This window comes from Patiria miniata, unplaced genomic scaffold, assembly GCF_015706575.1.
Source record: "Patiria miniata isolate m_02_andy unplaced genomic scaffold, ASM1570657v1 HiC_scaffold_2, whole genome shotgun sequence".
Taxonomy (NCBI): domain Eukaryota; kingdom Metazoa; phylum Echinodermata; class Asteroidea; order Valvatida; family Asterinidae; genus Patiria; species Patiria miniata.
Window position 1 is genome coordinate 859,811 of NW_024037058.1, and position 27,803 is coordinate 887,613.

Below are 27,803 nucleotides of genomic sequence, written 5' to 3' on the forward strand. Positions count from 1 at the left end.
GGTTTTATTTATAGATATACATGACAAGACCGGATATAGAAAGTGCCCGCTGAATGGTCAAAATGTTGAGGTCAAGATGCAGTCTTTTTTGTATAATTAATCACCTCAAATAAAATAGGACCTTGCAAAATGGACTGGGGGGGGAGCTACTGGATTGCACACCGTGTTACAATGTACATTTTATACAGCAACAATGAAATACATGTTCACTGGCAGTAAGTCAAAGTGGCAAACTGACTGATGTAATGATACTGCAATTCTTGAGTACAGTGTAGTTTATTTGGACATAACTGACAAAATGCTCAAATCAAAATACTCATTAACTGACAATAATATAAATATGTTTGAGTTCAATAGAAAGCATTTGTAAGAAACCCCTTAATATACTCCACAAGACAGTTTTTGGAGGTCTCTCTATCTACCAGACTTGTATGACTCGTGACTCGGACTTTCTGACTTGAGTCCTATTTTCCGTGACTCGGGCTCGAGAAATGGTGACAAATTAATCGGACTCAGACTCGACCCCTGCGTGACTCCGGACTCGGACCAAAACTGCCTCATATCACTTATTTTTTCAACAATATAGTCGCAAATTATTTTATAGACGATCCTGTCCTGAGCAAGCGATAGTCACTCAATTCGGTGCACAAGAAACGCAAGTACTGTAAATACACAGCGTGTGCAGCTGGCTTGTTTCCGATGTATTGATTTGGGAAATAAATGTATCGAAACATGTACCACAGCGTCCACACTTGATGTTGCATAAATGCAAACTTAATAGTATTCCATATCCTTTCCAGACACTGGTGGCTTGCCTTTTTTGACATGTTATACATGTATTTTCAGTTCATTAAATTAGCTGACAAAAATGGAAGCATTCACACTTTGAGGTTTCAGCAGTACCTCAAAAATAATGTCCAATGTACATACAGGTGACTTGTGACTCGTACTCGATCTTTGTGACTCGGACTCGGACTGGACCTTCATGACTCGGGACTCGATCTTTGATGACTCGAATACAAGTCTACTATCTACCTATCAGGTACAAGAAACACATCAGAATATTGATGCTCTATGGAAATCAGTAATGTGTGCACCCTCATCAGAACATTATTTCCTGGCTGTGGAAGTACACTAGCGGAAACAGCAAAGTTGGGCATTTTTATCTATTTGATACAAACACAGTTTGAAGTAAGAAATGTAACTCTTTCAGTATTTGTTTCTAAAGGGAACGAAAATAATGTCTTATTCTTTGCCAATTCATTTTACAGCCATGCTATGAAACTTTCATAAATTAATTGAAATTTCCAAAGAGAATTCCAACTCCAATATCAAGCCAGATTGCTATATACAGTCATACCCAGTGAAAAAGGTATGAAACCTGGTAAAGTGTGATGATTTTACTAAACAAATATGGTGCATTGCAAAATATAATCACTGATTACGTAGATTCTTACTGATATGATTTGATTGATTCATCAGTGACTAAATAAAATGTCTTACGATGCAGTTCAAGGACCAATGGACCTGACACTATTGTGATGGAATTATCAATGTTCCTATGTGCCAAATTGTAAACAATACACAGGCATAATTTTTTGCCAAAAATACATTGGTTAAATGTAATGATACAGGATCAAAGCCTATTGTGATCATTGATATAGAGTGTAGGTTAGTTAATCATTGTCATCTTGATCTATACATAATTGCTGTCCAAGTAAACACCACAAACCATTGCAATTTGAATGGGCAGGGATACCATGAAGTACAAAAGTTGTGGTTTTTTTCCAAGAGGAATTTCAAAAAAGGCCTAACTATATATGTACAAAGTGTGCAAATTAATGCAATGTCACAATCAAGATGCAACGTTTGTAAGGTGTCCTTAAGCCAACCGTTAGTTTTTCTTATACTCTATTCTCTCAACTTTGACTTCTTCTCCAATGAGTTGATACACATAGGTGACCACTGTGGATGCCTGGATGTCCATCAGCACAAAGGAAGGGTTGATGTTGCTGTTAAAATGAAGAAAAGCAGAAAATACAAATGGACATGCAAAGTTTTGAACTAACCAACATTCACTGTTGACATATTACCACTCATTCATGTATTATTTGAGGGCCACTGAGCTACAATGTAGTAAATAAAAAAAATAAATAAAGGTCAATGATCAAAGTTTTTCTTGCAACTAAAACTGTCATTCTCAAAGCGAAGAAACATAACGCTCGGGGGTGTGCTTTCTTTGTTGCATAAGCCATACCTTTCCAAAGCATTGAACGCTCCAGTGGCTGAGCCTGGATTAATGTAGAATTTATTCTCATGTTCAAATGCTTCAAATTTGTGTGTATGTCCTGAGATGAGGATATCTACATCCAGTTGTCTCTGAACCATAGCCAGACTCTCCACATCACCCCAAGGAATCATCTGATGACCATGGCATATACCGATGCGAAACTGGCCAACAGTAACCACCTTTTGCTCTGGGTAGGAGACATTCTGAGAATGAAAGTAAATGAAATGAGTCTAGGATCAACATGTGCTAAGGAAATGTCATATCAATCAATCCTGTGTATAAACAAACACCCAATGTAATGATATGTTACCATTTTAAAGGTTTGTTGTGCTCATTTAACCCTAAACCCCAAGTGGCCCCTAGTAGTTGCCCAGGACTACCCTGCTAAATCCAACAGAGTCGGACGGTTACTCCTATGAGTTTCCTACTCAATCCAACACAGTTTCACACAACCCAACTTGCTTAGTTGCTGGGTACCTGAAAATATAAAAGAACTGGCATGCACAATCCAACAGAATCCAACAGAATCCAACTATGCCTTATATTTCTGTTTGCTACCGGATCCAACAATGTCCAACTTGGCGTTATTTACCAGTAACTGAACAGAATCCGACTATGAATGTTTTAGTTGCCTGCTGAATGCAACAGATTGCAACAGGAATATAAACTAGGGGTTTGCTGCTCAATCCAACAGTACCCAAAGGATATGTAAAATAGTTGGATCACATTGGATTGAGCAGGGTTGAGGTTAATCCTATTGTATGAAAAAGAAATCTTCCTTTCACATTTTCATTTATTTACTGCTTTGTGGAATCATTTGAAATAAACCAAACTGGACCAATGTATATGGAAAAACCTCATCTTGATAGGTTGGATGATGAAAATGAATTGTAAACCTAAGATTTAAGTTACAGTCAAAGTGATAAACCTTACAAATCAAGTTGAATGCTCAACCATTGTGTTTTTGGCTGCCTAAACCCCACGCGAGTGGATGATTTGTACTTCCTATGTGGCATTGCCCCTCCATTAGTGAGCAGAGACACTACCTCATGTATAGAAAGAGCTAAGCAGCAGGACACATTTCCTCCATGAAATCCATCCCCTGTCTGGAAATCACACCCTCAGAGCAGAGGCCTGGATCAAGAGGCTTGAATCTCATTCCACAAGCTGTCACTCTACCCTTAGGAATCCCTGCCACCTGGAGCTACTGATGGTCAACCTGGAGCCACATGGTCAACCTGGCCCTGTCTCAAGATTGGAGTTGGCAGGTGCACAGTCTTAATGCAGAAGTGTGGATACCAATGACCTTTGTGACTGTAGAGAGGCCTCTCAGACAATGGAACATCTCCTTTAATATTCTCCCTCTACCGACAGAGTACTGCAAACCATCTGGATCTAGATACCTACACTAGTCAAAGTGCCAGAGCCTGTGCTTTGCAGCAGCAGGGCAGAGTTAAACAACTCCACAAAAACATCAATAGATGCTATAAAAAGTTATACACATTAATTTAACAGCTGTCTAAGGCACACAAAATTGTGTTTCCAGTAACACTGCCAAAAAAATGAAGGGTTGGTCAGTCAAGATTTATTTATTTATTTTTTGAGATTTTTTTCCAATGTGGTATGTGCCTGTGCATCACGACAGTCTTTGCATAGGCCTACATGTATTTCCACTGAGGTATGTTTTAAAATGTTAATATAAAGACAGATAATGTCCTAAAAACAACTTCTTATTTTTAATAATTGCATCAAGGCTTGAAATTAGCGGGAGAAGGTGGCTACGATGGGCCACCATTGAGGAATTCCTGACTTATTTGCCACAAAAGCTATTGGCACTGGCACACAAGAAAATGCCTTAATTCATACAGAAATATATTTATACACACCAACAATCCCAACGTTTATCACAACGGACTAGTTGACAAAAGTAGTCCATTACATCCATGTTGCTGAAGAGGTGGATTCAGTTTCCACTCATCACTGCCTGAGATTTTAATTGTTTTAACTTGAGTTCTATATCAAGTACTCCAAGGTCTAAATACTTCACAAAACTTGTACGCAAAAGGTCAAAGTAACTTGGGCTCCGATACCTGCACTCGTTCTTACGGGATAACTTGGCACTTGGATAAAATTACTCGACTACAATACTGGTAGCACTTTATAATGTTCAGTGTACACTGATGTTGGGATGCTGCATCTAACTACAATGTACATGTACATGGATTTTAATTGGTTTTCTTGAGAAGTGTAACATTGACTATATTAGTTAGTTTTCAACACAAGATGTTCTCCCATTGGACAAAGGAGAACACAAGGACAAACAAATGATCTTCATCTTTCTTACCTCATCGAAGTCTCCTCTGACAATGTGAACATCACTGGCAAGTGTCTTGAGATAATCATAGGACTCCTTAGTGCACAGGTTGCCAGTGCATAATATGTGCTGGATCTTGCCAGGGACTAGTAGCTTCTTGAACTTAGCTGGCAAGCCACTCTGCCTGTGAGGTATGTGAAGATCTCCTAACACCAGAACCAACTACATCAAGGAATAAATACAGAAGGAGGTTTGATATGAGATTAATAGATAGGAAAAAACTAAAACTTGTGTCAGGAAAGTGAGGTTTTCTTATACTTTTTTCAAGTGCTTGCTGTTTGTTTGTAGATGGGTTCGTTCCTGAAGCACTCATGTAATGCTGAATATCCTCGGTGCTCAAGTGATTCTGAAGAACAAGTACGTAAACTTACACAGACAGCATATTTTGAGATTGAGTGCAAAATTGTTGCTGCATGCATTCATATTGCTAATGATAATGAAAACGTTGGTTCCCGCCCCGAGTCCTTTCATGGAATCCCGTCCACATTTGATGTGGGTAGCAATCAGTATTGTGTCTGAACCAGTTTTACACAGGTTCCCACCCTCTCTACTACCATTCGGAATGCAAATGTGTTTACAGCCTTGACATACATGTACATGTGTATATTATCATAATAGATTTGCATACTCCATTTATGACTGGTGAAAGAGATTAAAACTATGATCGCGGTAATTAACTGAGCAGAAGAAATGGGTTTTTTGGTGGTTTTTTTTGGGGGGGGGAGGGGTGCTGTGGTCCAATGGTTACGTTGTTTGACTGGTGTACCGGTACTTTGGTATCTGGACTCGAACCCTGACATGGAACATGGTGCTTGTGCTCTTGGGCAAGGCACTTAAGAGTATAAACCGGTACCTATGAAGGTGGAGACCAAATTGCACTGATCTCAAGCTACTGCAGAAAAATGGTCTCATTCCTGATGAACAGGGATAAATAATATTCATGGAATTTGCGCAAGGTACATGTACCAATTATTATTATTATTATAATAATTATGTGCAGACCTGATTTTGCACTCTTGCAGAAGACACTGTCCCCTATCAGTTGTTCACAGTTTGTTCTTTTGAATAACGTTGACACTGGGGACTTTCGCATTACGTCTAAATGTCCTACATACATGTATTAGACTGCAGTTGTTCATAGTAGCATACATGTAAGTCCACTTGCACTACAAGTTGTGCAACATTTCACAGTTAGCAACATTTCAGGTATGACAATTTCATGACAGTTTCATGATAGTGTGTAAGTCTGTGACTTGCGCAACAAATTATGTTGTAACTTGTGCAATCATTTAGGTACAACTTGTACAACTTGGCTAATGTATTACAAACCTGTAGTCAGGTAGTGTAAATATTTGAAATGAAAATATTAATAACAAAATAATAACAAAATTTCCTATTGGAGGAATGGTAATAACCACTGCCACAAATGTTGCAATATGCACCGACGCAACGCTGCGCACATAATACAGTCTGTGTGCTAGACTTATACATTGCACGGGGACAAATTTGCCAGGGGGACACATTTTCTGTTGGGCAGGGGGCCATAATAACCCAGGTAAATCTGTCCAGTGGACAGATTTACCAGAGCAACAGAATTACTGTCCACAATGGCCAGGCACTCAAAACATGTATCAGGCTGACACACGTTATGTTTACATTTTTTTTTAAAGGGTAAGGCGTACGTAAAAAAAATCTTTATGTACATGTACATTTCTCAAAAACGATAACATTTCTGCTGTCCATATGTTGTTTGATATTTTTTTCACAATCAACAAATTCAGTAAGGAAACCTTTGTTTTCTGAAAAGACCACCAGCTTTCCTTCACGCTGCAGCACAGGGAAGCATGATGCACAGCGCATGCAGCATTCATGCCATAATAACTGATACAGTGGCTCCCGTTGCTCATGCTATAGCTCAGCTGATTGCTTTGGACCACATCATTTTTGAGCGAGTGGTGTCAGTCATCAGGACGTTTGCTTACTGTTTGCGCAATTGAAATATTTTCATTGTTATATTTTCTTTTGCAAAACTTGTTTTAAAATGTTTTGCATAATATTTTCGTTTTATAATAATTGCTTAAACAACTGCAAAATTGCTAGTTCAGTAGTTGGCGACATTAAGAACATACACGCATGTCATAGATAAAGGGCAGGCTTTTGCATTTTTGAGAAAAATTTGGGGGTAAAATGACGATGACAACAATACAATGCAACACTGAAATAGAGATGGCGACACCGCGCGATGTACCGTCAGTGCACAAGACACGCTGAATCGCACCGCAACAACCATGCCAACTGTAGACCGTGTAGGAAAATCGTAATTTCTACCCCAAGGAACTGTTAAAAATTACCAAACAGGTGTCCTTATATTGAGAAAAGTCTGCTTTAGGTTGCAAAACTACACAATCGCCATTCTGACTTCTCAACAATGGACAATCAAGGGCAGGAACTGAACATCTTGTTTTCTCATTGTATTGAGCAATAAGGTGTTTCACGTAATACTAATAAGCCCTATGCGCGCCATCTTGTTCACGGGGCAAAAAGAACACACGCTGCTAGACGCGGGCGCATTTTAGAATGACTGCATGATGACTTGGAAGTGCCAAAGTTTTCCATTGACGATGTGTACACAGCAATGCATGTTAAATTGCCCCGCGGGCAAGATGGCACATACCGTGAAACACCTTATTACTAAGTACGTACTAGGCGGTAGAATTCTTGGCGATCGTGTAGTGTAGGGCCCGGTTCCTATAACTTATAAGGGAACAAAATCCACTTTAATATCATTAGACCTACCAAACTAGTTGGCGACATTCTCAATAAACATGTATGTCATAGATAGAAGGCAGGGTTTAGATTTTTTGAGGGAAATTTTGGGGTAAAATAACGATGACAGCGCAGCGACAACACGCAACCCCAAAATAATAATGGCAATCACCACGCGATGTACCGTGAGCACCCACGGCGTGCTGAATCGCAAGGCACAAACAAGCGCAGGAAAATCGCGATTTCTACCCCCCAAAAAAAACTGTTCAAAATTGCAAAACGGGTGTCATTAGAATTGAGAAAAGCCTGCTTTTGAATTATAAAGGTGATTTTTGAGCAATAACAAACATTTTTGAATCTTTGGATAAAAAAATAACAGGGGCCCTACACTACACGATCGCCGAATTCTCATCGGGTCAAAAATACCAGCTCTTAGCTTTCCCTATTGATAGTATTTTGAAATTACCCCGAACTGACGAAGGCGTGTCAGTGAACTTTCATCTATTAGTATCAACCCTAAAAGAGCCGGGTTATTTTGACCATCTCTCAGCCGGGGGGGGGGGGGGGGGGGGGGGGGGGGGGGGGGGGTGACATGCTTGACACGCATTCTTTCCGCCCCCTTAAGATTACGGCCATCCAGTGACGAGAAAGTTTGAAACTTGGTACATTAATACAGCAACTCATCATGAACATACCCAAGAAATTTCATGACCATACATGTAGGTCAAAGGGTTTGGGAATTATGGCTAATTAATTATGCATATATGTACGAATGGTCATTTTGGCGATCGTGAAGTGTAGGGCCCCTGTTTTGTTTTGATCAAATTAGAGTCACAAATGTTTTTATTGCTCAAAAATCTATTATTATTATTATTGTCATTTTACCCCAAAATTTCCCTCAAAAAATCAAAACCTTGCCCTCTATCTATGACATACCTCTTTATTGAGAATGTCACCAACTAGTTTGGTAGGCCTAGGTCCAATAATTTTAAAGTGGATTTTGTTCCCATAGGAACCGGGCCCTACACTTCACCATCGCCGTAATTCTGCTCTGTGTTCACGACGTATGGGAAAATTCAGTTTTCACGGAGCACAGCGCCGACAAATTTTTATATTTTTGGTATCAAAAGATGTGCAAGGCTTGAGGCTAAAAAGTCATAGGAAGCTAGCTCGGGTCGCGAAAAAATTGTTTTAAGGCTATCACGAAAAAAGTTGAGGGGGGGGGGGTTTAGGTTTCAAATAATGGGGGAAAAATAGAAGGGTCCTAAAAGTAACTAATGCTTTGATATGACACATGTGGGCATGGTGGGGCGGGAAATACCGCCATATAGCCCCATAAATGTGGCCTATTTACTGGACTACCTCCGTAAACATAGGCCACACATCCACATGTACAAAAACGTGTCGCACTTTGCCAAATTTTGATTTTCACATTTAGGCTTAGTTTGTAGGTTTTTTTTGCTTTAGAAGCATACTCACCCTCTTTATAGGATAATCAGAAAGTGCTGCCTTTTTCAGATGTCTATTTTTCGTGAAATTTCCAGATTCATTTGCACACGTTTGCGTATCAAAATTTCAACATAAAAATTCACAAAAATTAGACATCTGAAAAAGGCAGCACTTTCTGATTAGCCTATAAAGAGGGTGAGTATGCTTCTAAAGCAAAAAAACCCCAACAAACTAAGCCTAAATGTGAAAATCAAAATTTGGCAAAGTGCGACACGTTTTTGTACATGTGGATGTGTGGCCTATGACTATGTTTACGGAGGTAGTCCAGTTAAATAGGCCACATTTATGGGGCTAACCGCCATACACCACTGTACACTGATACAGACCATGCAGACCGGGGGCGTGTCGCAAGCAAACTTTCATCCCCAAGAAAAACGTCTGTTTGTACTATCATTTTCCAAAAAGATCTGCGTAACCATGTGTATGTTTTCAAATGATTGTAACAATTGCCGGATGAAGATGAACCAATAAATAAGATCACAAATGTTACCATTTTGCTGAAGACTGTAGTGTAGGCCTACAACTCCGCTCGGGATCCGGGGGATGCTAATGATCGATTCGCTAGAGGGCGCTAGCACAACAATCGCGCTGTTTTAATTTTGTGCATGGTTGTGCATGCAGCAGCGGCGCGGCCAATGGTACGCGACGGTAGAAGATGGTTTTGATTTTGTGTACCAATTTTTTTCTGCATGTGTCAAAAAGCGCCCTCGCTTGTTTGCGCATGGAGCGCAAAACTTGTGTATACATGTATGTGTGCATTGAGGATTGAAACTGTGAGTGAGAGGTTTTTTTTCAAAGTTTTATTTTTCGCTAAACAACGATATGAAGTGCATGATACCTGGAAGCAACATTAAAGGTAGGCCTAGGTTATCCGAGTGCCGCAGTCGTTAGTCATATTATGTGTTAAATCTCCTCTTAAGTTAAAATAAAAATCTTTAGGTCATCATCCTGGCCGCGGAACCGGAAGGAGGCAGACAGGGCTCTGGATAGACCCGTGAACGTGGCGTTGTAATACAACGCCACGCTGTTGTGGCATTTCGAACATGGCGAAATCGATCCGCCATACACACTTTTGTAGAATGTCAGACAAGTCGACCGTTGAGACAACTCGACTCGGGACAAGTCGACCGTTGAGACAACTCGACCATTGAGACAACTCGACGCGGGACAACTTGACTGTTGAGACAGCTCGACTTAATGGAAATGTATACGCGGAGCAGAAAAAATTGCATGGCAGGACCGATCACGGGCGCGGCGCGGGCATACTCGATGTACAGTGGGCGCTCCGATCCGGTGGCCGTCGCGCGCGTTGGGCTGGTGCGCCCCACCCGCGAGGACGTGACCGGGCGCGGCCCGGCCCGGCACGCGGGCACGTCGACCGGCGCGGCAAGTGGGCGCACAGGCCCGGCACAAACGATGTCACCGTGCACGGTACGGCCACGTTGACTGACCGGGATGGGATAAGTGGGCGCACAGGGCTGGCACCGTGCACGGTACGGACAAGTTGACCGGCAAATGCGCGCACAGGTCCAGAAAAAACGAACGGCGATGTGCATGGACAATCCGACGCTGCGCTATATCGGCTCTGTTATATCATGGTTATCATGTCATCACTCCCAAACGGCGATCAGACGCCTTAAAAAAAACCCCGGTACTATCCCCAAAACTAGGTTCCAAAACATGCGAGGCGACTTGTCTGAACGGTCGACTTGTCTTTCCATTTATCGCACATACGGTCGACTTGTCTCAACGGTCGAGTTGTCTCAACGGTCGACTTGTCCCGAGTCGAGTTGTCTCAACGGTCGACTTGTCTGACCCCCGTTGACCCCCTTTCGTACATATGTTGAGTACTCACCTAGGAATCTAAATTTGCCTTCCCGCGTGTTCAGGATGTGTCATTTCAACGAAATTTGCCGTTGATGAAGACCCATACGAACGTGTAGAAATTAGATTTTAACCTGACAAGGGACCCTGACAAATGACGCTGGACAAGTACCCAGGGTCATTTGCGTGCAAAATTTTCGGAGCCCTCCAAGCTACCTGTCTGCTTCATGTGATGCATATGATAGGATGCCGACACATAAAAAGACTAGCACGAGCGGCGAAGCCGCGAGGGCCTTTTCAATCTCGTAGAGAACGCTTATGTTTTTCTTCACATTTGTCTACCGATTTTGGACGTCTATTTCGTGTAATTTCAAGGTTCGTTTGCACATGTTAGCGTATCTAAATTCCAACACGAAATTGAATACAATCGGACAAGGGGTTGCAGAGATGTACCTGTAAAAATGACAGCTGTTTTTCCTCTTAGATCTTGGAGTAAGCAATCATTTTCCTAAAATATAAAGCACATTCAAGTCTTTGGATTTGAAAGTAACATTCTGGTAAAGTTGGTGGAGAGGTTTGCTTTGACATTGTTGCCCGAGGCAAGCCAGAGAGCTCGGGATCCAGGAGATAGGTGCTACGGTAGGGAGTCCACTGTTTGGATCATGTATCCGTTACCACGTAAAATAAATGTGAAACGGTGAAATCAATAACCATTGTTCAGTTTGGAAAAAAAAAGAATCTGCTTTCTCCCTCCACTAAAACTATCACAAGAAGCTATCTTGGATATGATCTGAATCACCTGTAGTAATCATGTCACTTCAATCAATCAACTGTCAATTAGATTGTCACGAAATCTTTGTCCAGATAGTCAGCAGAAACTTTAAACAGATGGTTTTCATTATAATCTTAAAAACCTTGTCATTCATTTTACCCTTTGTTTTCCAAACTAGTATTTGGAAGAAGTATCCACTGTTTATCAAAGATTGGAGAAGACTTGTACATCGAACCTTTAGATCATGGGGTAAGAAACTAAGAATATTTCAATCAGATCATTTCATATTCGTACTTTGGCTCTTAGGTCATTAAGGTTGTACAGTGTAAATTATGACTAGGCCCTGACACAGGTTGAATTTCTTTGCTTAGGTAATACTAATAGTATCATTGCTTGCTTGAGCAGAAGTGATATATCCTGGCTTCAATTTCATTTAAATATTCTGAAGGAATTTGCAGTAACTATACATGTACATCTGATGACGGAGCAAAGAACGATATTGTCAAATTTTGTCCTGTAATTGCATTACACATTCAGGCTTCGCTTCAGCTGCAAAAGCAGCAATGTACACATGTACCTTCCTGCCATCAGTGGGCAAGATTCAACTTATAAATGATGTGGAGAAAAGATCCAACTTCCTCCTAGAAATCCTACATAAATAGTACTACAGGAAGGTACATACATTGTACATGTAGGTGGAAGCAGGAACATGCTACTTGCATGTAAAATGTCACCAGGTAATTTACTTTAAAGTGTCACTTCATCCATGAGACGAGCTATCTGTTGATTATGTGTGTGTTCTTTTTGCATCAGCTGGCTCTGAGGACAGTGAACTCTTCAAGGTCAGCCTATGCCTGCTTCCTGTTTGCCCCAAGTTTCTTCCTGTCGTATATTAATGGGACGTATAATCAACAGGAGACAAATCAAGAGGAAGAGGACAGCTTTAGATGCCGAATAACAATGAAGGTAATGTCCTGAGGTGTATACTGAGATGTTGAATGAATTGAAGAAAACAAGATGCATGTGCTACTCACATTGTACGTGTACAGTATGCCTTCAACCCTTTCATGTGTGAGAAATCAACTTCGAAATTTGCAGTAATTACAATGACCGTACAACCAAGGTGATCATGAACCCAAAATGATTTACTTATAATCCAAAAGTCTCTTACATGTGCTAGAGTGCAGCAGTAAGCATCTAGATTTTAACATTTTCTAGTAGAACGTGCCTCTCAGACTTCTTGAGCAGGGGCGCATGCCATCGCCATCCATTCACAGCACCCCCCCCCCCTTTTGACTTGAGCCGAACCTGCTGTATTCTTTTGATGCCGGTTTCAGCGGTTGCTCAGTGTTTTGTACTTGAAACTCACAAATAATTCAGCTACAGCCTTGTACTAGTGCTACAAGTCAACTGTTTTGAAGTTCTTCTTTCACATCGATGGCTCTTTTGTGCATGCTCAGTTTCGTGTAACCATGTATGTAGTCTACACGATCGCGACACAACAGTCTGTTCACGCCGTCCCGTATGTTACAGCAAATGCTGCAACTGCGTATTTTACGCAATCAAGCACACAGTGCGCAGTGAAAATGTTCCAAAATGCCGATGCATGTGGGTGGTCTGTAGGAAATGACTTCATAATTGAGAGAGACCAGTAGCACTGCATTAGCACCCAAAAGGTTGATTAAGCACCCCTAAACAGATATAAATAGATCTGTCCAAAATAAAATGTCGGCATTTGGCTGAATTCTTTCAAAGAAAGTCATGGTCCACAAAACTGGGTTTTTGAGTTTATGTCTTTCAAAAGTATCAAATACTTTGATTGTATGGATTTTCTGATTTGCTGCTGCTGCATGCATTGTGTGATCGCTCTTTCCACCACACATGTTGGCATTGTTTGGCAAATTTGGGGTTTGATTTAATAGCAGTTTGATGGCAGCAATTACTTCTTGATTCTTTACGATGTAGTCTTGCCTGACAGTTTTCAAGTCGCTCTACACATTGGAGAAAACAGTGGATAAATGTCAGGTGTACATTGATCTGAAGGATTGCCGACTAGTCTTCCTTCTGCATTGCAAGCATGGTAGGTTCCCTACAAATCAGACATTCATAGTGTACATTGTACAGTGTCTAAGGAAGCTCAGGTTGTTTTGTTTTGTACATGGAGATGCATATATATTGCAAAGAGACAAACGACCAAGGTTTTACTTACATCAATCGAGTGTAACTCAACATACAGGACTCCGTATTTCATTAAAGTCATGAAAGTTTCAGGCAACCTACATGAAGAGGCAAATATCATCTAAAAACTTCACGAACCAGGCTGTATCTGCTAAGCACTGCAATATGTGGAACTGTTACCCATTGCGGACTAGTGTGCATAATATGATGAGTACAGTCAGATATCTCAAGAAATACATAATGTATCAACTTCAAACGTGATAAAGGTGAGTTGGTATGGCAGTTCTTTGGAATGCTGTTTTTGTGCAATATTCAAAACATAATCAAGTCCTGACGCTCGTAAATTAACTCATGAAATAAATGTAATATGTTCTTTATGAAAAATGTGCGTTTTCATTCATTTAACTGCCCTTTTTCTTCAGGTATTGTGAAGACCCATAATCTGACTTACCAAGAAACAGAGACCCTTCAAGCTGTCTTCTCCAAAGACCTGTGTCCTAACCACATTGTGGCTAATTCAAAGTGAGATTTTGTTTTACACTTTTGTTTCTGTTATTTTGTAGCCAATATATAAAAAAAATTGGGTTGGTCGGTTGGCACTAACCTTTATTTTAATGGCTAATCTTAATGCATGCGTCAGGTGTAGAACATGTACATGAAGGTTTACTTCAATGTTTCAAATGTCACAGAATTGTCATGATTGTGGACAGCACTAGCTATGTTGCATGTGCTAAAAAAAAAACATTTCAATCATTCAACTTCTGCAGTGTCCAATACGATTCATTTGTGTTCCGCATTGGAGCAGCTGAAATGTGGCAGTTTGCTTCACAAGTTGCCACACAATTGCAAATCAGGAAAGGATATGTCCTATAATACTGTTCAAAGAAGGAGGGACCCGTGTGCAAGAAATCTTAGAATCTATCATCAAAAATGAGTCATTTTGGATGTTTTTTGGCAAGCATTCTCTTTTCCAAGTGCTAATGGGGACTAGATGTGGGTTTGGGAGGGAGCACAATGCTGGACATAAAAAAACTCTTGACGGTGTAAATAAGATTTAAAACTTCATGGCGGTAGCGTTAACTAGTGAGGGCTTGCAGAAACCAGAGATGAAACTTTTCAGATTTTAATCTGAAATCAGATTTTTAAAACTTTTCCAATGAAATTTCAGATTTTTTAACCATCCCACAAAAATGATTTCTTAAGGATTTTTCTACAAAATGTTTTTTTTAATTATTATTTCCAAGAAAAGTCAATGAAAATGGCACGTAAAATGTGCACAAGGGTAAAACACCTAGACCAACACTGATCAGATGCTTTCCGGCTGGAGAAAAGGTTCAATACTGACCTATGACATTGATGTGCTGTGCTGCACTGCGCTGTGCTGCGCTGCGCTGCGCGACGCTGTGGCTCCTAACCAAGGTCCAATTTCAGATTTTTGTTGCCAAGGCCAGTTTCATCTCTGAGAAACACCATGCAGAAGAATCTCTTTTGAGACAATGTGTGGTTCTGAAAACCAACCAGTTCTTTTCAGAACCACGCATCTTCTGAAAAGAGATTCTTGACAGTGTGTTTACTGCAGGGAAACAACAGAAGACAGATGCCATGTCCTAATCAACTTGCCCCCGGGGGCCAAAGGCATGCAAAGGGTATTTACTATAACTTCAAAAAGGTTTCCGCAATTGCTGTTTAAGAACATGAGAATGATGAAGTTCAGATCAAAAGTCAAACATACTAATAACTGTATTATAAATTGTTACAGGTACAATACAGAATTGGTCTGTGGTAATTTAAATAAGATGGCAGAAATTTGATGTTTGAATTTGGCGTAAAATACTGAAATCTAAATGTGACGTAGAAAGATCGTGTTTTTCTGTGATATAGGTGAGATTTGATGACAAGTTGTGTTGTTTGTCTAGGGCTCTGATTGATGTTGTGAGTGGCTTCCAGACGTCACAGGAGGAGATTACATTGAACGTAACTCCTCAACAGGTCAGCTTCAAGAACTATGTAGAAGATGAACCAGGTACATCAGCCACCAATCACAGTCTAACCATTACAAAAAGAGTGAAAAACTGCTTAATAATTGAGGTGCGGAGTGTCATTTTGTCATATGGTGAAAGGCTTGCAGTTTCACAAAACATGCATAACTTTCTAATTTTTTCACATATGGCTTTGATTATTACATCACACGAAGAAAACCTTAAGTTAAAAAACAAATGAAACACACCACCTTCGATTTGAATCACTCCTTGAGGATAAAGAACCTCATGCTTTTGATACAACATGCATTGGACTATAGCGTAATATCTGTGATGCTCATATTTCTGAACATTCTGATTGAAAAGTTCATGCTCTCTGTGCACAAGTAGCCCCTCAACCACTACTTTTCATAGTAAATTTATGTAGGTTTTATTTGCATTCTTTATGAGGTCAATCTTCTATCGTCAACAGATCCTAACAAGGTTGTGCACTCGGAGATGTTTCTAAGCCCAAGTGAGTTTGATGATTATACAGTGGGCATTGATGCAGAAGTAACATTTTGCCTAAAGGAACTCAGGGTAAGTTGTATCCTGGAATACCACCCATTTGCTCTGCTGGCATCTCTTGATTGCTTTATATAAAGCACTTATGATATCAAGATTGGAAATGAAGTCACTGATCCCAGTAAGCTATACTTTCAAGACAGCTCTATCATGTCATGATTGTCAGGCGTATTGGTTATGCCTGACAATCATGACGTAACACTTTGATGTATGTGGTCACATGATGCCAATGTTATCAGCCAACTATTCTATTCTGCACCGCGCATATAATATCTCTCTTGAAAGTTGGACTGTCTAAAGGCTTCAGTAATTAATTATTAATCATTATTATAATTTTTAATCATTTCTGGTAATGAAACCAAGGATTCCTCAAAAATGCCCTAGGCACTGTAGTTTGCAGCCCTGAAGGAAACCTGTGGAGAGATGACAATGAGAAGAAATTACAGTTTTAGAGGTGGGAGGAAACCCCAGAAGAATATTCTGGGGAAAACCCACTGAAAATCTAAACCACATGTTGGCCCAGGCCAGAGTTGTAACAAGTCAATGATTTTTGTGAGTCGAGTCATTTTAAAGAGGTGACTTGAGTAGAGTCGAGTCATTTTAAAGGAGTGACTTGAGTCAAGTCATTAGGTCAAGAAGGTTGAGTGGAGTCGAGTCGAGTCAACTATTTAGCTCGAGTCAAGTTGAGTCACAAAAACTTGAACACTCTTTACCAAAATGTATAAAAGCAGGGCATAAATTTAGCTGGCGTTCCAATCCAAGAGCTTAATAAAAAACGCCCAAAGCCAATGATGCAACAACAAATTGGAAAATGTGTTTAAAATCCGGTTTCTCGATAGTATTTTGTGCGTTCTAGAACCATGAGGTGGGAGTCTGTGACACGTTGTATGTTTGTACATGACAAGCGGCTGCTGTACTGTACTGTATTCGCAATGTGATGTGAACATAAATTTTGCACTTTAAGTCATTGCAAATACTTTTTGCAGAGTTTTGCTTTTATTTTTTGGACTTGAATCTTATTAGCCTTCGCTCGAGTCGAGTCAAGTCTTCTGATTATGGACTCGAGTCGAGTCAAGTCATTTGTTCGGAGTGACTTGAGTCGAGTCGAGTCATTTACCCATAGGGACTCAACTGGAGTCATTGACTCGGGTCATTACAACTCTGGCCCAGGCGGGATTCGATCCAGGTCACAGCGGTGGAAGGCGGGGAAAGTACCGCTGCGCCAACCTGACTCCCCTCAAGTCACGCATCCGCATCATCTAAGTCAAGCTTCGATGTTTATTGTTGACAAATAATATGATAAAGATGCATATGTACTTGTTTTACCTGTTTGTTTGTTGCTGTCAGCATGATATCTCAGGTGATATAGTCTGTATAATTCCTCTGAAATGTTCTGTTCCTGGGCACTTACATGTATTCACGCAGACATTATAACATTCCTTCCCATGCGGACTATACAAAGAGATTTGTCATAAAGATGCCGTTGATCACTTGTGCAACCCTAACCCTCCTCAATCCTCCAAAATCATCCTGGCTGTTTTGGAAGATTTCGGAGGATTGAGGATGGTTCCTAGGAAAAAGGGCCTAGGGGGTTAGAGTTCAAAATATAGATGATTTGGTATCAGTTATAGAGAACTCACATTTTCAATGTTAGGGACAGACAGTTAGTTTAAAGCTGTCCTTAGAGCACACACAAAAAACACTTGGGAGAGTCAGGTTGGCGTAGCGGTACTTTCCTCGCCTTCCACTGCTGTGACCCGGGTTCGAATCCTGCCTGGGCCAAAATGTAGATTGGGTTTTCAGCTCCTGCCTGATTCCTTGGGTTTTCCCCAGAATATTCTTCCGGGGTTTTCCACCCACCTCTAAACTTGTAATATCTTCTCATCGACTTCTCTCTACAAGTTTCTTCAGGCTTGCAAGCTTTACAGTGTGTAGGGCGCTATTTTGGGAATCCTTGGTTTCAGTACCAGAAGTTATGAATACAAATGTAATAAATAAATAAATATTCCATATTCCATCTCACTGGCACACCACTCACATAGTTTTTGACCCCTTTCATTTGATACTGCATTTAAAGACTACATACATTTTCCACTTCTAACTACGTCCACTTTTGATTGCCTACATTGATAACTTAATGAATAAGTGTTTATCTTGTAGGCTGTGTTGTCTTTTGCTGATGCTGCTGGTTTGCCTATGTCACTGCACTTTGAGTCCACGGGAAAGTAAGGGCAATTCATTATTTCTTTCATTCGTGTTTGTGTGGAGTTTTTCTAAGAGTTGTAGTGTTGATTGTTCTTTTGGTATGTTGCTTGTTGTTGCTACTTGGAAAATGTACAAACAACCTGCACAAAGTTGTTAATCCTTCACGTAGATAATTCTGAAGAAAGAGCTTTAAATCTCACCCAGCTTCACCCATATACCACCCGTCATGAAAATGGACAGATCTTTTTTCCTTGTAGCCCTAAAGCAAAACATCAAAAGAGAGGACTATGTTTATTTTTGGTATGAGCACTTTATTATTATTAGGTGGGACTCAAACCCACGACCTCCTGCTTTCTAGTGCAGATGTCTTACCACTCGACCACTGAGCTAACGGGATCGGTTGGCTGGTTCGAATCTGATGTACATAGTAACCTATTTGCACCACCGTCTTTGTTTCCATCCGACTCCGGTATCTACAGGTCTTAGATATGGGGGCGATAGTAACCTATTTGCACCACCGTCTTTGTTTCCGTCCGACTCCGGTATCTACAGGTCTTAGATATGGGGGAGATAGATTTTCGCCGAAACATGGACCCTTGTTACTGCTATGAGCCCTGGAAACCTACAACTACCACCCAAACCTTACCCAAACCTGGAAGGGGCAAAGACGACCCCCCCCCCCCCCAAAAAAAAAAAACACCCAGAACGAACCAAAATATCCATATATTTTTATCATGCCTTTATTAGCAAAAGCTACATTTGCATTGAACAGATCAAAGCGCGCAGTCTTATAAACTTACATGATTATACCACGGTACCTGCAGCCAATTTGAGCGGACATCCACAAGAAAAGGTTCCATGTTTCCCCAAATTTGTACAACCTACCATGTGAATCTGTGTGCGGCCTCTAGAATCGCGATCGACCAGAAACATTAGGATGTCCTGCGGAGTTGCTGAGTCCAGTCCCAAGCCCTCCGTGTGGTATCCAGTACTGTGATGTTCTTGCAAGAACCGATCCAGCGCTGCATCCAATTTCCAGCCTGGCCGTCACGGCAATCATCTTGGGATGAGAAAAAAAAAAGAAGGAGCAACACAAAACACTTTGGTGTGCCAGAAACAACGTAGGCCTATGCAAATACCCGCATCCCTCTATGTCTGCCATACAACCCCAATCTCCCCAATATTTCCAACACTCTTCTCCACAACTTCAACATACTTCAGTCCACACCCAGACTGAAGTCTTGCTTTCCACATCCATCCATGATTGCATATAAAAGGAGCCCAAGCCTGAAAGATTTGCTTGTGTCTTCATCACTTAAACCCACAGATACACCAACTGCCGGATTCTTCAAATGCAGAGCTAAACGCTGTGTCACATGTGAACACGCTATCAATACCACACAAGTCTGCAGCAGTTCTACAGGGAGAATCTTTCCTATCAAAAGCCACCTGTCCTGTACCTCACAAAACATCATCTACTGTCTCACATGCACCAAATGCAACATGCAATGTATCGGTGAACCATGCACTACTCTAAAAACTCGCTTCAGGGGTCACAGGTCTGATGCTTCACTCAATAAGAAAGATCAAGCCACCACCAAACACTTCAATCTTCCAGACCACAACATTTCTCACATGCAAATTTTAGCTATAGAACAAATCACCACCAACTCCACCCAACTTCGCAAACCCTAAGAAATACAATGGATGCACCAACTCAACACAGTGGAACCAGCTGGGATGAACATCAAACAACAATACACACCGTATCCTACCTAGCTCCCGCTTGACACCAAGGGCTGTGAGCTCCTCCTTTGTCCACTTTCTTTGTGGCTTAATTGTCCATTGTCATCTGTTTTATCTCCTACTCTCCGCTTGCTACAGACTCCACTTTCAGTCACTTCTACAATAGTCAACACATACACACACACACACGCACCCAACCTGGTAAGTCCCCACACCATTCCTTTACCCTTCCTTCTAATGCCTTTGGAGCAAATTCATAAACCCTTTTCGACCTGATTCAATCACCACAGTTATCACCCTTGTTTAAGTTCTGTTATTGTCGTTTAAGTTCGTTTTGTTTAAGTTTTGCTATTGTTGTTTTTTTTACTTGTATAGGTTCCTGAAGAAGAGCAGTTTTACTGTCTCGAAACGTCAATTAAATCCACTCCAGCCAGCAATGCATTGGTTCTGTGTCACCCTCTCTTTTTGGCCTATGCTGTATAGACTTGATTAGCATGGTATTTCGACCCCCCGTGGCAAGCCCAAAATGGCTTGTAGAAACAAACGCAGCTTACGTTGGATCTTGAGATATCCTGGCATAGACAAATGCACGTCGTCTGCCAGGTCAGACTGCCCGATATGATCGTTAGAGAAGAAGTGCCAGCCAGTCTCGTGACAGATGTCCTTCAAAGCCAAATTGACTGTAGCAACTGAGGAGTTGACCCTGACCTTTTTTGTTTGGCATACTGAAGACAGAACGAACACAGAGCCAGGAAACTCCCCCCTAATTCGTGTGGCAGCTGCCCGAAATACCCTGATCACTTCTAGTGCTCCTTGCGAACAGTCGGTCGATCAACTAAGGTCGTTTATGCCTCCATGAAGGACAGCAACCTCTGGTTGCCCGTTGCGGCAAGCTAAGACCAGGCTTCTACACAGAGTGGGCATTTTTGATCCTCTGTTAACGGAGATCTGTACATCTAAAGCGCGAGGCCATCCAAAATCTTCTAACCCCCTGAACATGGAGTCGGATACAAGGAGAACACGTTGCGGCTTGACAGGGGACGTGCAGACTCGTGGTACCCCACTACTGGAAAAGTAACACTGTAGAGCCCAAAGCTCGAACGGCAGCCCCTTGATATTTGGAATGCATCCGGTTGTAGAGGGGTGCTCCAAACCCCTGCTTGGCCTATTTCAGCTAGCTTAATAGCCCTCTGTGCGAAGGATCTTAAGTGGGGCCACCAGACCCTGGGTTGAGCATGCTTCGGCACCACCATTGTGACCAAAACCTCGTCCCATTCCTGGAACAGCCTAACAAGGGGTGCAATGAGGGCGAAGGGAGGACAATGAGGGCGAAGGGAGGAAACACATACAGATGTTCGCCCCGCGGGCACTGTTGAGCAAAAACGTTTATACCCGCCAAACCGGGCACGGGGAACCTTGAGAACAATTTGAGCGGGACGCCATCTTTGCGCGCCGGAACGTTTGAAGGCAGGGCCATCAAGTCGAAGGTAAACCCTGAAGGACCCCCAAATTCGTTCTGAAAAGGAACCCACAAATGATGTGCCAAATGAGAGTCTGCCCTCGAGGTCGTTCTTGATGGAGCGTCGGCAGGGTTATCTTTAGATGAGACCCAGCTCAATTGAAGCGCAAAATTTGCCTCTAAAGAAAGGGCAAAAATAGGTCTGAGAATCCTTGCGAGTGGCTTGGATTTTGCTCGGAGGCCTGCCCAGAAGTAACGTACCACCCCATTTGTAGCCCGATGCGTCTGCCGATAATGCAATGGTCAGGTGGCGCTCTTGCTTCCAAGGGATGGGCTGCGAGAAAGAGTCGACGAATCGCCAAAAGGACACCTCCTCCCGCACCTCGGGAGGCAGGGACGCAGGGGAGAGATCATCAAGAGTGGCTGAGAACGAGAAACATTCCCTGAGAAACAAGGATGCGGCTGGGAAAAACCAAACTGAAACTTTGAGCCTTGCCCGCGAATCGCTGCATCTGCTTTAGAACGACTTGATTCTCCCTCAAAATTGACTCTCTAACCTCAGCGAAGGATGTTTTCTTGCGCTCCGGAATCCAAAATGATAGAGATTTTGAGCATATTCCAAATCCGAGATGAACCATCGAATGAGATGGCTGCAAATGACTCTTCTTCAAATTGACGAAAAAGCCCAATTTGGACTGTATGTAGCATACGACATATGAGGCTGGAAGAGATCTGGTATAAGGACTCTCCTCGCACACATCCCGCTCACCCTGGAATGCAACCAAAATAATGAACTATTACGATACACCTAACATGACTGCCCCTCACCCGACTTGCACTCCCCTATAAAACGATCGTCTGTCCAGACTTCAGTATGTATCCCTCTGTTCTTGAGCCACGTCGAAAGGCAAAAACCAATAGACGAAAAGATATGCACACTTTTTTTTTAACCAAAAGGCAGAGTAGCATCAGCGAAGTAAAAGCCCACCCACTCGAAGCCACAAAAGGTCCTCGATTCCTTGGATAAGAAAACCTGTTTGTATCCTTGGCAGTCGTCCGTGCCCGAGAAGAAACCGCCTTGCTCTATAGGCTTGACAATGTCACCCAAAGGGACCAAATTAAAAGGCGTATCCTTGCACCACAGGTTAGGGCCCTTCATAGACAGACGAGGCTTCTTAGGCTCTATTGTCGGAGCGTTTATACACCTCGGTGGCTCCACTTCTTGGATCTTACCGAGGAGGTCGATGGAACCCTCTATTAAGCGCTTAGTGATAGTGGTGCTGATAAAATTCACACGATCTCGACAAAGAGGAGAATTAAAAAAATACATCTCAGGGGGTATATCAGAACAACAACTTCTACCCCTATATTGACTCTCAAATGGTTGGAAGAAATCCTAAAGGTTAACTCCCTGATGCAACCAGGCCCGAACATATTCCTTGTCGGGCGATTCTGCCAAAACATCATTCCAAATACCAGGGTCTTGTCTTAACGAACCGGCCACAAAGAACTCTGGGTCCCTGAATCGGAGAGCCTGCAAATCCGGCACGGCTCTGCCCGAAATAACATCCCCCGGGGTAGGTGCTAAAGGAGCCGGGTAGTCGCTTGGCTGCCCATGAATATCCACCCACTTAAAGACCCTACGTCTCCTCCTCACAGCTTGTGCAGCAATGGGATCAAAGGACTGACCAAGAGGCTTCTCCCACGAATGGCTCTTCAGGATATTCAAATAACGCTGATACTCCTATCGAAACAATGTACACAAATTCATGCACAACTTCGTACTTTGCTTTCTTTTCTAACAACTCCATGAGTAAGTAGCCTTGACATGGAACCCAACAGCACACAGAAGACCGATAAACTGCAATCAACCCTCTTTAATAACTGAAATTTGTCCTATATGGTTCATTTGTACCAAATGTATAGCGTTTGTTCATATCTAAGCTTGTGATATTACCAAAATATTCTTCATTAATGACCAATAATGAAATCCTCAGTCTCCAATTCCTTTGAATTGATAATTTTTGTCTGTCTCGCATCATCATCTACTGTATTTACCTTATCTATTTATTTTTATCTTCTTTTTTTTCGCATTACGTAATTAATGCTACCCTCATAACTTTATTTATTTATTTATTTATTTTTCTTTAATATTTTTTTTTTACCCTACCAATAAATCCGAAACGCCTGAAGGCCCCTGCTATCCATAAGGAACGCACGCGCCTCCATACCCTGCCGCCTTACATAAGGCCCCACGGCTCAGAAATTTTGCTGGCTCAAATAATTTCTTTACAATCTCGAGCAATATGGCCAATTTTTTGGCAACGGAAACAGGGCCCAGCCTTATAACGCGGTGGGCCCCCGCCCTCGGAAGGACGGCCCCATTGAAAACCGGCTCTGCCCCCGCGAAAACCTAACTGCTTGGGCCTGTTTTGCCCCTGCACTCTGAACCTGGGTCTCCCCTCCAAAGGCGGTGCGCTTAGCCCCAAGTGCTTTCTTGCAAAGCGCATACGCTTGTCACATTCCTCCCCAGTTACTGACTTATATACATTGCGATACCTTCTATCTTAGCATCTACATGCTTAGTACACTCTGCGAGCAAGTTGACATATAGCTGCTTTTCCTTTACATCATCAGAAGACAGTGGCGTGAATTCTTTGACACACTTCCTAAGCAGGGCCATAACGTAGGCGACGTTGCGATCGTATCCGGTCTCCATGCATGCCTTGAGGAGCTCCAGGCGCCGTGCTTTGTGGACATCCAATGCCGATTTTGCCTGCATGCGCATGGAACAAACCACAATACTTTTTGTTTCTTTTCTTTTCTTTCAGAGGCTCATCCCCCAACCGCCGCCTTTTTTTTTTTTTTATATTCTACCTCTGTCGTCGGGGCTCATCCTCTGACCAACGCACCTGCCTTTTTGGCTTTTCCGCTGAACAGCAGAAAAGCCTTTGTTTTTGTTCTGATTTTTTTTTTTCTTTTTGATCTTTTTGGGTCCACCCCAAATCCCATTGACTTTGTACACGTTTTTGGTGTGACCCACTTTTGACCTAAAACAAAGTCCTTTTCCAATGAAACTTATCTCAGGTAATGACCCTATAGTGAAGTTGTGTCTCTAAGAGTGACGTCATGATTACGTCATCATGGGTCACGTGACGTCATCACAAACGTGCATATTTGGAAGGCCTACATCTACAGAACTGTAAGTCCGATTGGGTTGAAACTCAGTATGTTGGTAGACCGGGATGTGTTATAGGTAAAAATTGAGGTGACGTCACGATGACGTCATCGTGCGATTTAATATAATTTTTTGAATTTTTGGAGCTTTAAGCCATATCTCACGAACGCAACATGCAAAATTGAAAATTCTTTTTGTATTATGTTGATAGGTAATACGTGTTTGCCCAAAATTTAGAAAAAAGTGTGACGTCACGATGACGTCATCAAAAATGCCATTTTTGAAAACACATATAAGGGAAGGCCCAATCGTCATGAAACTTGGTGGATAGGTAGATGGTGTCACAAGAAATCTGAAATGACGTCACCATGACGTCATCGGTTGATTTTTTATGATTTTTTAAATATTGGTGGATAGTTGGATAGGTAGATGGTGTCACAAGAAATCTGAAATGAAGTCACCATGACGTCATCGGTTGATTTTTATGATTTTTTAAATATTTAAAATTTTATTGCATTTACAAAAGTTTACACTTTGTTTCATTGGATTAACGTCAAACTTGGTGCACATCAAGACCACAATAAAAAAATATGTGCACTGACAGGTATTGTTATGATGACATCATCATGGGACACGTGGCGTCATCACAAACGTGCATATTTTGAAGTCCTATATCTACAGAACAGTAAGTGTGTCGGTAAATTGCGATGTGTTAAAGATAAAAATGAGTTCAAAATTCCTTTTGTATTTGGTTTGTTAGGTAATAGGTATATACACAATTGTTTTTTAATTTGTGACGTCACGATGACGTTACCAAAAACACGAATTTCCAAAACACATATATGACAGAAGTTCCCATCCTCATGAAACTTTGTGGATAGGTAGATAATATCACAAGTATGCAAAATTTGAAATGACGTCATCATGACTCATCATGACTCATCAATGACGTCATCATGACTCACGAGGTCGCTTCCCATGGGCCTCGCGGACCTCCTCCAGGCTCGGCGTACTGACATCGATGGTGGGGGTGTCGGCATCGGGCGTGAGGTAGGGGTGGTTCTCGAGGTTGTGCAGCTCAGTCGCGGGTGGGCATGGTCGCTCACTGAAGTGTGTCTTGAAGTGCTGGTAGAGCTTGTCATGAGTATTTATTTTCTTTTTTTGTATCCTTATTGCTTGTTTCTCCCTGTCGAGGCCTATCCACCGACTCACAAACATGTCTCTTTTTGTTTGTTTTTTATTTCTCTGTCGGGGCCTATCCACCGACCAACAAACATATCTCTTTTTGTTTGTTTTTTATTTCTCTGTCGGGGCCTATCCACCGACCAACAAACATGTCTCGGTGGATAGGCCCCGATAGGCCTATCCACCGACCAACAAACATATCTCTTTTTGTTTGTTTTTTATTTCTCTGTCGGGGCCTATCCACCGACCAACAAACATATCTCTTTTTGTTTGTTTTTTATTTCTCTGTCGGGGCCTATCCACCGACCAACAAACATATCTCTTTTTGTTTGTTTTTTATTTCTCTGTCAGGGCCTATCCACCGACCAACAAACATGTCTCTTTTTGTTTGTATTTTTATTTCTCTGTCGGGGCCTATCCACCGACCAACAAACATGTCTCTTTTTGTTTGTATTTTTATTTCTCTGTCGGGGCCTATCCACCGACCAACAAACATGTCCTTTTGTTTTTCTTTTTCTTTTTTCTGTTTCTCTCTGTAGGGGCCCGTCCGCCGACCAACAAGCATGTCTTCTTTTTTTTTCTTTCTTTCTATTTTTTTTTCTTTTTTTCTCTCTCTCTGTCGGGACCTATCCATCGACACAAAACATGATATATATATATATATTTTTTTTTCTTTGCTTGTTTCTCACTGTCAGGGCCTGTCCACCGACCGACAAACATCTGTTTGTTTTTGCTATTTCTCTGTCTGGGCCTATCCACCGACCGACAAACATGTCTCTTTTTGTTTTGTTATGTCTCTGTCAGGGCCTATCCACCGACCAACAAACATGTCTCTTTTTGTTTTGTTATGTCTCTGTCAGGGCCTATCCACCGACCACAAACATATCTCATTTTTTTGGTTTTTTTGATTGCTTATTTATTTATTGCATTAACTACAATGCACAGGCCCCTCCCTTGACCGACAAACCATTGACCTGGCTTGTCTTTCCTGATCTACTAATTGATTACCGACAGCAATATGTGTACATGTAGTACCTATAGAGAAAGAGGGATAATTATGTGAGATATTTTAAGACACAAAACAATGATGAAGGCCTCCGAAAAAAGGCTTCAAATAGAAACTAGGACCTTTCTCAAAGGGCATCCATTTAGTGCCTCAGAAAAACAACACTTGACAAACATTCTCTAGCTTGCGGACGCGACACATTGCACAAACTAAAGCTTTCCAGCTTATTAAACCTCCTTTACAAACGTGCCCATGAAATATGGCACCCTAAGTTCAACATTTAGAGGCCCCTCTTTTCGAGACAAAAATGCAGCCTTCCAAAATATACCCTCCAAACTTCTACCATGTGCAAAATCAGCCAAAAGCGAATGAAATGGGATTGCCTCAAAAGCCTCTTTTTTTCCCTAGCTCTCTCTCTTTCCTTTTGAAGCAACAATCGGAACGTTATTGACAAACACATTTCAATAGCGTACTGTGACGCAACAATCTATGGACCTTGCACAGTGCTCGAAACACGCTTACTGGTGCTTAGTATAACGCTATTCCTCAAGCGATGCCTCTTAACCACGCTACGCCTATGAAATTAACACTCTAAAAGCCCCTATTGGGGAGCTATTTTTTTTCACAAACGTACGTTGGGCAAATGCCTTCACCGTGTGAAACCCGGGAATGGTCTTACTGCTCTTAACTCTTTGTGCAACTTGTAAAATAATGAAGGACTTAAATTGGGTATTCACCTGCGACGTCTTCTTGGTCACTGACTCGGGG

General features: G+C 41.7%; 2 protein-coding genes across 2 annotated transcripts in view; one reads left to right on the forward strand and one right to left on the reverse strand.

Moving 5' to 3' along the window:
* Positions 1-238: 238 nt before the first annotated feature.
* Positions 239-9,542, reverse strand: LOC119726965 (vacuolar protein sorting-associated protein 29). Its single transcript, XM_038198814.1, has 4 exons — positions 9,430-9,542; positions 4,635-4,826; positions 2,258-2,493; positions 239-2,012 (listed from the first exon to the last, which is right to left on the reverse strand). The coding sequence occupies exons 1-4, from the start codon at positions 9,430-9,432 to the stop codon at positions 1,895-1,897; spliced, it is 549 nt and encodes a 182-aa protein (XP_038054742.1). The 5' UTR covers positions 9,433-9,542; the 3' UTR covers positions 239-1,894.
* A 26-nt stretch (positions 9,543-9,568) lies between these two features.
* The window catches only part of LOC119726826 (cell cycle checkpoint control protein RAD9B-like), a 33,155-nt gene continuing 14,920 nt past the window's right edge, over positions 9,569-27,803 (forward strand). Inside the window, exons 1-8 of the mRNA XM_038198684.1 lie at positions 9,569-9,795; positions 11,714-11,784; positions 12,349-12,501; positions 13,501-13,615; positions 14,136-14,235; positions 15,630-15,736; positions 16,165-16,271; positions 18,417-18,481. Coding sequence (XP_038054612.1) covers positions 9,762-9,795; positions 11,714-11,784; positions 12,349-12,501; positions 13,501-13,615; positions 14,136-14,235; positions 15,630-15,736; positions 16,165-16,271; positions 18,417-18,481 — 752 coding nt within the window. The 5' untranslated portion in view covers positions 9,569-9,761. The remainder of the gene's footprint in view (positions 9,796-11,713; positions 11,785-12,348; positions 12,502-13,500; positions 13,616-14,135; positions 14,236-15,629; positions 15,737-16,164; positions 16,272-18,416; positions 18,482-27,803) is intronic.

What these genes read in the sequence shown, in the direction of transcription:
- LOC119726965 (XM_038198814.1), bottom strand. An exon ending in TCAGAGGAGACTTCGATGAG is followed by an intron (nt 2,494 to 4,634) that starts GTAAGAAAGATG and finishes TTTCATTCTCAG; the next exon opens with AATGTCTCCTACCCAGAGCA. An exon ending in GCGTTCAATGCTTTGGAAAG is followed by an intron (nt 2,013 to 2,257) that starts GTATGGCTTATG and finishes TCATTTTAACAG; the next exon opens with CAACATCAACCCTTCCTTTG.